General features: G+C 47.8%; 1 protein-coding gene across 1 annotated transcript; it reads left to right on the forward strand.

Moving 5' to 3' along the window:
- The first annotated feature begins 6,288 nt into the window (after positions 1-6,288).
- Mrpl4 (mitochondrial ribosomal protein L4) lies at positions 6,289-10,752 on the forward strand. Its single transcript, XM_031345240.1, has 9 exons — positions 6,289-6,538; positions 6,624-6,690; positions 6,795-6,945; positions 7,534-7,585; positions 8,391-8,508; positions 9,046-9,152; positions 9,243-9,352; positions 9,435-9,511; positions 10,111-10,752. Exons 1-9 carry the CDS (start codon positions 6,482-6,484, stop codon positions 10,254-10,256), a joined length of 885 nt encoding a protein of 294 aa, XP_031201100.1. The 5' UTR covers positions 6,289-6,481; the 3' UTR covers positions 10,257-10,752.
- Positions 10,753-11,250: the final 498 nt, after the last annotated feature.

The following is an 11,250-nucleotide window of genomic DNA, read 5'->3' on the forward strand; positions in this document are numbered from 1 at the left end:
AACCTTGTCTTGAAAAAAACAAACAAAAACATTTTAGGGGGCTGGAGAGATGACTCAGAGATTAAAAACACTGGCTGCTCTTCCAAAGGACCCAGGTTTAATTCCCGGCACCAACAACTGTCTGTAACTCCAGTTTCAGGGTATCTGACACCCTCACACAGACATAGAAGTAGGCAAAACACATAAGATAAAAATAAATTATATATACAAAAATTAGATTTTTTTCTTTCACGTGCGTGAGTATTTTGCCTGCATGTATGTCTGTGTACTATGCTCATGAGGTCCCTGGATGTCAAATAGGAATGTCCTATCCTCTGGAACTAGAGCTACAGATGATTGTGAGCCACCATGTAGGTGCTGGGAACTGAAGCCTGATCCTCTGGAAGAACAGCCAATGTTCTTAACAGTTAACTCATTTCTCTAGCCTTTAAAAGAACTTTCAAATCACAAAATATTAGGGCCAAAGGGAGAGGGCTCGAGGAGTAATAGTGCTTGCTGCTCTTCCACAGTTTGTTGGATCCAAGTTTGGTTCCCAGAGCCTACACTAGGTGGCCCACATCCATCCATAACTCCAGTGCCTGGAGCTCCTTCTCCCTCTTCTGAGCTCTGTGCTCACAATAATCCTCTGTATAAAGAACCACACACGCACATACACAATAAATAAAAATGGCCAGGTGCGGTGAGACACACCTTCAATCCTAGCACTCAAGAGGCAGAGCAGGCCAATCTCTGTGAGTGTGAGGCCAGCCTGGTCTACACACGAAGGAAAGCAATGCAAAGAAACTAAAAATACATTAAAACACAAGATAAGCCAGAAAAAAAAACCATATATGAAAGGGAACAATTATATGCAAATCAAAGCCACAAAAGGAAGGTATCGCTCCTCAGATAGAGGGACCGTAGGAGAAGAGGCCGGAGGTGGGGGAGTTGCAGAGGATGCAGAGAAAGGGGAACTCACCACTGGAGAAAATGAAAATGAGTAGGGCTTCTATGGAAAACAGAAAGAAGGTTCCTCAAAACACTAAAAATAAAATGAACATATGACCCTGCTATCCCACACTGGGTACACGAGCAATGAATATTAATTTGCTGTGTCAAGGAGATCTCTGACTGTCCATGTCTGTCTGTCTTTATTGCACACCCTAAAATACATTTAACATTATTATATGCATGCTTGATGTGAGAGAGGTCCGTGTGTGTTAAGGGATTCGGAGGACAGCTTTGTGAGGTGCTCCTCTCGTCCCATGTCTGTGTGAGCTCTGACGAACTCAGGCTGTAAGGCTTGTGTAGCAAGTGCCTTTACCACTGAGCTCTTCGCTCATCTCCGGAAAGGGTCTCATGTGACCAAAGCTAGCCTGTAATTCACTATGTAGCCAAGGCCAGTCATCTTCCTTTTGCCTCTGGAATTAACAAATTTGTATCAACACACCCAGTTAATGCAGTGCTGGGAATTGAACCCAGAGCTTCAAGCATGCTAGGCAAGCACCCTAGCAACTGAACTATAAAGCACTGTGACAACTGAGTGATAAACACCATGTCAAAAGAGCTACAAGCATTACGCCAACTAAGTTATATGCACTAGGTCAACTGAACCACAAGTACTCTACCAACTCAACTACAAGCATTTTAGCAACCCAGCTATTTCCCTAGGTTCCTTTCATATTTATTCCAGCCAATAGGTGGAGTTAACTGAGGTGTCCTTTGACAGATGATGAATAAAGAAAATGTAGGCCAGGCAATACGCCTTTAATCCCAGCACTTGGGAGGCAAAGGCAATTGGATTTCTGAGTCTGAGGACAGCCTGGTCTACAGAGTGAGTTCCAGGACAGTCAGGGCTACACAGAGAAACCCTGTCTTGGAAAAAAAGAAAGAAAGAAAGGAAGGAAGGAAGGAAGGAAGGAAGGAAGGAAGGAAAGAAAGAAAAATGTGGGCACAGGGTGTGGAGCTAGAGGCCTATAGTCTGTTATGCCAGGGTAATACAGCAGCAATATAACCAAAAGCCCCAGCCTGGGGCTGGAGAGATGGCTCACAGGTTAAGAGCACTGGCTGGTCTTCCAGAGGTCCTGAGTTCAATTCCCAGCAACCACATGATGGCTCATAGCCATCTATAATGAGATCTGGTGCCCTCTTCTGGCCTACAGGCATACATGCAGACATATCGTATGTATACTTAATAAATAAAACAAAAAGCAAAAGAAAAGTTTAAAAAAAAAAAAGAAAAAGAAGCCAGCCTGGGCTGCACAGTAAACCCTAAGGCCAGCCATATGCTAAAATCCAGGCACAGTAGCAATGTGTGTAGTCTCAGCATTGGGGAAGCTGGCCAGCTAGCCCAGGGAAGACAAGATAAGACCCTTAGGTTCACTGGCCAGCCAGCTGGCTGAATCCAAGAGGTCCAGATTCAGTGAGAGACTCTGTTTCAAAAACTAAGGTAGAAAAAAAGTGGGCAGTGGTGGTGCATGCCTTTAACCTGGCACTCAGAAGGCTAAAGTAGGAGATCGCTGTAAGTTCAAGGCCAGCCTGGTCTACAGAACAGAGCAGTTCCAGGATAGAGAAACATTGCCTCAAAAAAAAAAAAAGAAAGAAAGAAAGAAAGAAAACAAGCCAGGCAGTGGTGCAGCCTTTAATCCCAGCACTTGGGAAGCAGAGGCAGGCTGAGGCCAGCCTGGTCTACAGAGTGAACTCCAGGACAGCTAGTGCTATACAGAAAAACCCTGTCTTGAAAAAACAAAACAAAACAAAACAAAAAACAAACTAAGGTAGAGAGGACAGAGCAGGAGACTCACTTCAACCTTTGTACATAGGTGCCCTGTCCACCCTCGTATTCACTCACACACTAAGAATAGAAGCATTAGGCATGCCCTCTACAAGAGAAAGAATCCCAGCACCTGAGAGGCAGAGACAGAAGGGTCTCTAAGTAAATCATAGCTTACAGAGTGAGACCCTGAAAGGGAAGTGGAAGGAAGGGGTGTTTTCAGCTGTGAAAGGAGTAAAGCCCTGTTGTTATACATGGTAGGTGATAGTATATGTAAGTGACCAGACAGAAACATGTTCTTATTGGTGAGGAAAATAAAAGCTGAATACAGACAGACATGGTGATGCACGCCTTTAATCCCAGCACCCAGGAGGCAGAGGCAAGTGGATCTCTGTGAGTTTGAAATTAGCCTGGTCTACGTAATGAGTTCTAGGCCAGCCAGAGCTATATATATAGTGAGACCCACTTTCTACACATATAGAAACTTGGATTTCAGGTTGTCAAGAGAACTCCACAGGTAAAGATGCTTGCTGCCAAGCTTCACATCTAACTTTAAGATCTATGTTAGAAGGAATGAACTGATTCCCACACGTTGTCTTTTGATCTCCATACCCACATGTGTGCCCCCAACATGAATGAATGAATGAATAAAAAGATAGATAAACAAACAAACAAATACCAGTGATAACAAACCCCCAAACACTGGGTTCTGGGGCCAATGAGATGTCTCAGTGGACAGAGGTGCTTGTTGCCAAGTCTAACAACCTGAGTTTGATTCCTGGAACCTGTCTGGTGGAAGAAAAGGGCTAACTACCCAATATCACCATCTGACCTCCACATCTGCAGCTTGGCATATGCATGCACTCTCAACTACACATAGAAAAAACTCTGTTGGTTAGAACAAATCCTTTTCTTTGTGGTGCTGGGGATAGAACCAAGGACCTCATGTATACTAGTCCACCACTGTTAAATAGTTATATTAGTAATAAATAGTATATCCTAGAAATGTTCATAAAATATATCAATGAGTCTGGGGCTGGGGCTCATGGGTAGGGGGTTTGCCTAACAAGCAGGAGGCCCTGGACTCCAGCCCCAGTACCACATGAACAGGGCATAGTTCCACAAAACAGTCATGCTAGCACGAGAAAGGCACAGACAGGAAGGTCTGTGGTATGATGTGAAGTGTGAAGTGTGGCAGTTCATGGTCATTCTCAGCTACATAGTGAGTTTCAGGCTAGCCTGGGCTACATGAGACAAGTTTGAAAATACATAAACTGATAACAAATGCAAAGAGAACAACAACAACAAAACCTACATGCATTTAGCCCAATAATTGAATTCTCCAGGGTCTCCACCAGTGTGTCATGGCACTGTGTAGTCCTGACTGGAACTCACTATGTAGACCAAGGTGGCCTGAACTCACCAAGACCCACCTGCCTTAGTCTTCTGTTGTCTCTTTAACCATAGGCTCCTTCAATATTAGAATATTAATTCTAATATTCAGTAACCATAATTCTGGTTACTGAATTTTCATCTCGTGCCAGGAACTCTACCCTTTGTATTCCTCATTTACTCATGTCTCATTATCCAGGTGATGAAAAGGAGGTTGGGTCAGAGACCAGAGTACAAGCTCTGTCTACACCTCATAGTGGATGGTAGTGAGCCAGGTATAAGCTCTCAGCACCCCCTGAAGGTCAAATGTGGAACAAAGACAAACCATAAACTAGATCATTCCGATTATCTTTGGAGAGGTTCTTAGTGAGGTGATTTTCTTTTTCCTGCCCTGGGAGAGTCCTAGAAGGAGTGAGAGGGGGCAGGATCCTGGATTAGATATCAGTTGAGGGACACAGAGCTGATGGGAGGGATTTCAGAGGGATATAGCTAGCCCTGGAGAATCTAAGAAATATTGAAAGCTTTCTAGCAGGATTTTCATTTAAAGAATCAAACACATTTGGAAAGAGGAGGCTGAAGGATTTAAAGGTTACATACTGAAGTTCTGTCTCAACAAATAAATAAAACCCATAGGGGCTGGAGAGATGGCTCAGCTGATAGAATACCTAAGCTGCACAAACCTCTTGATCTCTAGCATGGTGGCTCATACATATAATCCCAGGACTCTCGAGGCGGGGGACAGGAGAATCAGGGTTACTCTTGACTACATAGAGTTCAAGGCCAGCCAAGTCAGACTCCTTCACACACCAAAGGGGGGGGGAGATCAGATAAAATTAGGTTCATCTGGGCATGTAAGCATAGTAGTGCATACAACAGGCAATCCAGCACTCCAGAAGCCAGAGAGGGAGACTCTGAACTCAAAGTCAGCCTTGGATACACAAAGAAACCTTGTTTTGTTTTTATTTGTTTTTTTTTTCTTAAGGAAAAAAAAAAAGGATGGCTTTGCCTGAGTTCAATCCACAAGGTAAGAGGAAATCACCAACTCCCTTGAGTTGTCTTCTTACTTCCACACTAAAACACAAAAATAAATTAAGAAAATTAAAATAGGGGCTGGAGAGATAGCTCAGTGGTTAAGAGCACTGTCTGCTCTTCCTGAGTTCAATTCCCAGTAACCACATGGTGGCTCACAACCATCTATAATGGGATCTGATGCCCTTTTCAGGCATGCAGGCATATATGCAAGTAGAGCACTTATATGTATAAAATAAATACATTTTTTAAAAGTAAAAAATTGTTCTAATCTCAGCAACCACATGGTGGCTCACAACCATCTGTACAGCTACAGTGTACTCATATACATAAAATAAATAAATTAATATTAAAAAAAATTGGGCTGGAGAGATGGCTTAGCGGTTAAGAGCACTGACTGCTCTTCTAGAGGTCCTGAGTTCAATTCCCAGCAACCACATGGTGGCTCACAACCATTTGTAATGGGGTCTAATTCACTCTTATGGTGTGTCTGAAGACAGCTACAGTGTACTGGTATAAATAAAAATAAATAAACCTTTTTTCAAAAATAAAAAATTAATATACATATATACATACACACACAAACATATATATGTATGTATATATAGACAGAGAGAGCGAAGAATAGCCACATTTCATGGCACACACCTTTTTTATTTTTTTCTTAATTTCCAGACAGTCTCACTCTGATTATCAGGAAGTCACTATGTAGACCAGGCTGGCCTGGAATTGCCGTGTTGCGCCTTTACCTTCCGAGTGCTAGAATTAAAATCACGGCACAAGTCTTTATTCTCAGCCCTCACGAGGCAGAATCAGGTGGATCTCTCTGAGTTCGACGCCACCCTACGCTATATAGGGTGAATCAGGAGTGAGACCCTGACTCTAAAAGACAAAAGTCAATTCATGTCAATAATGTTAAAGGGAGAGAAAGACACAGAAAAAATTGTAGGTAAAATAAGGAGCGTAGCAGGAGGCTTGTCCACTGTCAATCAAAACATTAAAGCTTTGCAGCCAGGTACCGCCCAGGTATGGGCGGGCCCTCCATCTATCCTTGAGGTTCATTGGTTAAAATAGAAACGCGTCTCTGGGGTCAAGCAATTTCATCGGTTTGCTTCCGGCACCGACTCTCCCTTGTCGGGGCTTCCGGCTATCCTGTGGAGCTGATCCACAGCCTCAGGCTCCGGGACCTGGCGCTGGTGGCGGCGGAATCGCGTTCGTGACGTGCCCGGCGCGCGCGTGACGCCATCAGTCATCGCCGCGAGCGTCCGCAGGCGCTGCGACTGCCTGCGCTGCGAGAATCCCTCGGAGATGCTGCGGTTGTTCCAGGCCGCTTCCCGGGCCTGGCTTCGACCCTCTGGCTCCCGGGTAGGGCACCGCGCTGAGGTCAAGGTCGGAGGTCAAAGGTTGAGAACTTCCGAGAGCACCTCTGACTCCCGCCTGTCATTTCCAGGTCGCCAGCTCTCTAGCGGAAGGCGCGGTGAGGCCGACCGAGATTTCCGAGCCGCAAGATAGCGCGGGTGAGACGGCCGGGGTCATTCATACCTTGAGTTGGGGAAGATGGCACCGAAAGCGTTGAGTCTGGATCCTGCACCTTGACCGCTCACTTTTCACCTCCCGCCAGGTCTCCAAGATCCTGTTTTGCGCAAGTGCGAGCTTCGGATCCCGGCGCACCTGCGCCCGGTGCAAGCCTGGGTCGAGTCTCTCCGAGGATTCGAGCAGGAGCGCATCGGCCTGGCGGAGCTGCACCCCGACGTGTTTGCAACGGCGCCCCGGTGAGCGCGGGGTGCAGTGGGAGGAACTTGCCGTGGTTTCTCCACCTGACGAAAGGGGTGATCAGTTTCCCTACTTACAGGGCTGGAGGGCGAAGGACACAGCCCTGCTGCCACCCTGGCCTGTTACATCCTGCCTTGCTCCCTTGTGCTGGGTTCCCCGGTTTGTCAGGCCTCAAGAAGTTGGGTAGATTAGTGAACCACACAGAAAATTTTCTAGAAGTGTTTTATTTTAGAGCTGCGGATGTGCACAGTTAGAGGGCTTGCCTGCAGGCACCTTGCTCTGGGTTCCCTTCTATAGAATACAAATGTCATGGTGACCCACACCTCTTCATCCCACCACTGTAGAGGTGGAAATAGGAGGGTCAAGAAAGTAATGATCCAGGTTGCATAGTGAGTTCCAGGCCAGCCCTGGACTTTGTGGTACAGAGACGATCTTGAGTTGTGGTGGTGTCACCTGTGGTCGGGGAAGAGTTGAGGACAGAGGGTCCCTAATGTTCAAAGAAAGAGCCAGGTTTCCTTTAGTAGGATGCAAATGTGGGAGAGTTCCACCTGGGGTGTCCCTCTTAGGTCTCCCTTCCCCTTTTCCAGGCTGGACATTCTGCACCAGGTTGCCATCTGGCAGAGGAACTTCAGGAGAATCGTGAGTGTCCTGAGTAGCACGGCAGAGCCTCCCACTGGGCTCAGGGGTCTGTGAGTGTGCTCTCTGGACAGCCCAGCTCAAGCCTTGGCTGCCTGTTCCAGTCAGGCATGCCCCTTCTCAGGTTGTAGTTTAGCACCCATCCCTGTAGCCGTCATGGTAGGTAAGCTTCGACACATCCCTGTCCCACTGGACTCAGTCTAGTAGGAGAAGTGAATGAACATCAGTAGTTAGAGTGCACACATGCTTGGGAACAATCTCTCCAGAGAAAGGTTCTAAGTACGTGTGTACTGGGTAGGGAGCCCAGAACCTCAGTGGCTGGGCAGTTGCTTTGTTCACATGCCACCACCATCCCACTTGGGAATTTCTACTGCCGGGCCGTGCTCCAGCCAAAGGAACTTTAACTTATTCTACCTGTAGGTCTGACTTAACTAACTCACAAGGCAGTGCAGCCAAAGTAGAGTATAATAGGGACGGTATGTGTAAGTGCTCTGTGGAGAGGACCTCACGGAGCCTAGCATTATCATTTAGTCAGTGAGAGCAGAGTTTTGAGCCAGGAGCATTCAAGAGTCAACAAGGAGCCATTGCGATGGCCCATTCCTGCAATCACAGTGCTGCAGAGGCTCAGAGTCAGCCTGAGCTCTATAGTGAGGACTTGGTACTTAGAAATGACAGCCCCTGTGAACGGGGCAGCAGAACCAGCTTCTCAAGGTGGGGGATTCTGGTCACTAAGTTCCCCTGTACTGTCCCCTTCACAATCTTCTCTGTCATTTGCCTGAACCCTACCCCATCCTCTTTGTACCCACAGAGCTATGCTAAGACCAAGACCAGGGCTGAGGTGAGGGGTGGTGGCCGCAAGCCCTGGCAACAGAAAGGCACTGGCCGTGCCCGGCATGGCAGCATCCGTTCTCCCTTATGGCGAGGGGGTGAGTAGAGCCCAAAGGGGAGGGAGTTTCAGATGACCCTTGCCGTGCATGTGCCTACCACTGCCATGATAGGGGGACACCTGAGTCCCCAGCTTATTAGCCCCCTGGGGCATGAGAGCCCTGTACCACCAAGCCTGGTTTATGCAGTGTTGGGGACAACAACCAAGGTTCTTTGCACACTAGGCAAGCACTCCACCAACTGAGCCACAGCCCTAGCCCCACCTTCCCTTTTAATATCTGTTTCCTTTTTTCTTTTGAGACTGGATCTTGCTGTATATCCCAGGCTGTTCTTGAATTTACTTTTTCTACTTCAGTTTGTTGAAGTAGAGTTGGCTGAATGTACCTTCATGCTTGTCTACGGTCATTCTCCACCCTCCTCCTGTCTATTCTTCCCATGGCACCTAGCAGGATCTGGCCCCTCCCACTCCCCCAGCTACTGTTCATCACCCATTCCAACATCTTGTGCTAGCCACCAAGGAGATTTCTGACATCCCAGACCAGCAGTGACCAGCAACTCACACACTACTGTCCCTGCAGGAGGTGTAGCCCATGGTCCCCGGGGCCCTACAAGTTACTACTACATGTTGCCCATGAAAGTGCGGGCTCTGGGCCTCAAGGTGGCCTTGACTGTCAAGCTCATGCAGGTATGGTACAGTACAGCTGGGAGGGAACGTGGCTGGTGGCTGTGGTTCCTGGGCTCTGCACTAAAGCCCAGGTCCTGTTTTTTTCCACAGGATGATCTACACATTGTGGATTCACTGGAGCTACCCACTGCAGACCCCCAGTACCTGACAGAGTTGGCTCAATACCGCCACTGGGGGAGTTCCGTGCTCCTTGTAGACTTGTGAGGGCACAGGGCAGGGTGGGGAAAGGGCCAAGTCCCCTGTATCCTGCCAGGCTCACCTCTCAGCCTCCATCTGTTCCAGAATACATGAAGAGATGCCCAAGAACGTCGTGGCAGCCACTGCAGGGCTCAAAAGCTTCAACTTGATCCCCGCAGTTGGTGAGTGATGGGTCGAGTCATTACCCCAAAACCCAGAAGCCTAGAGCAAACTGGCACAGATCCCACAGTTAATCTTGGCCAGTTCAAACCCTGAACCTGTCACAGCATGGCTGAATAGCTTGTCTAAGAGTTTACCATTTGGTGGTGTTGTTGGGGTGGAAACCAAGGCCCAGGGCCTCATGTGCTAGGCATGTGCTCTACCCAGAGCCACTTCTCCAGCCTTCAACTGCCCCAGTGGTACCATCCTGGAAGAAGCATCCCAAAGTCATGTATCTGTTAAAGCATGTTCCACATGTAGCCTGAAGAGGGCGACTGTGAGTGCTGGGGTGAGAGCTGATCCTACCTATCCTCTACATTTTTTCCTCCCCTAACGCTGACTCCAGCTGATTCTGGTCTCCCAGTGATACAGTGTGTTTATCCACTTGCTGGGTCCTCACTGGAATGTGGTGTGGGGTCACAGTTAAATCCCGAGCAAATGTGAAAGCAGTTAGTTGCTCAGCAGCTAATGTGGGATCTGAAAACTAGCAGTGTATTCCAGAGGAGGCTTCAGATAAGATGCGCTCGGGCAGTCACACCCTGACCATGCCCTCACATTGCAGGCCTGAATGTGTACAGCATGCTCAAACACCAGACTCTGGTCCTCACCCTGCCTTCTGTCAACTTCCTGGAGGACAAGCTACTCTGGCAGGATTCAAGATACACAGCACTCTACCCCTTCCGCTTGCCCTACAGTGACTTCCCCTAACCCTGTCCGGTCACCTAGGGGCCTGCCTCACTTGGGGGCAGGTCAACACCCTAGCCATCCTTCGAAAAACGGCAGTTTCTTGGAAGCTATTGGACCTTGTTGCCAGGAGGGGACAACTGCACAGAGCCAAGATGAGTGCCTGCATGGGATCTCTCTTGTCACATAAAAAATAAACCCTATTTTTCACAAGACTTGGAAATGGAGCTGGTCACTGCTGTGGGATCCTGTCAGCTCTTAGGCTGTTCATCCAGTGTGGGGTATTCCTGATGCCTCTCTTCTAGGGCCCACAACCTGCTTTGCTACAGACTGCCAGGAGGGATTCGCCCTCCTGAAGCCCATGTTGGAGCTTGCATAGGTGCCAAGCCAGCAGCCTGTCCTCTCACCTCTAGGAGGGCCTGCCACCTGGATGCCAGGCAGGCTTGCTTACAGCTTCCTTCAGAGTCAGAGCCAGTGGCTTGTGTTCTTATGATAAAAGAAATATAAACCTATTTAAAGAGACCACCCCAATATTCTCATTTTGTAGTTGTAGTTGTGTTGTGTGTTCTTCCAGACAGGGTTTCTCTGTGTAGTCCAGCTGTCCTAGAACTCCCTCTGTAGACCGGGGTGATCTGGAACAGAGATCCATCTGCCTCTGCCTCCCAAGTGCTGGGATTAAAGGCGTGCTTCACTACCTCCCAACTGTATTTCTCAGTTTTTTAAAAAAGAAAATGGGGCCGGGCAGTGGTGGTGCATGCCTGTAATCTCAGCACTTGGGAGGCAGAGGCAGGCGGATTTCTGAGTTTGAGGCAGCCTGGTCTACAGAGTGAGTTCCAGGACAGCCAGGGTTATACAAAGAAAACCTGTCATGAAAAAAACAAATAAATAAAAAGGAGGGCTAAAAAAAATAAAAAGAAAAAAGAAAATGAGGAGCTGGAGAGATGGATTGTCAGAGAAGAGCAGTGACTGCTCTCCCAGAAACCTGGTGTTAGGGTCTCAGCAGCCACATGGCAGCTCA

Source organism: Mastomys coucha, unplaced genomic scaffold (genome assembly GCF_008632895.1).
Source record: "Mastomys coucha isolate ucsf_1 unplaced genomic scaffold, UCSF_Mcou_1 pScaffold23, whole genome shotgun sequence".
Taxonomy (NCBI): domain Eukaryota; kingdom Metazoa; phylum Chordata; class Mammalia; order Rodentia; family Muridae; genus Mastomys; species Mastomys coucha.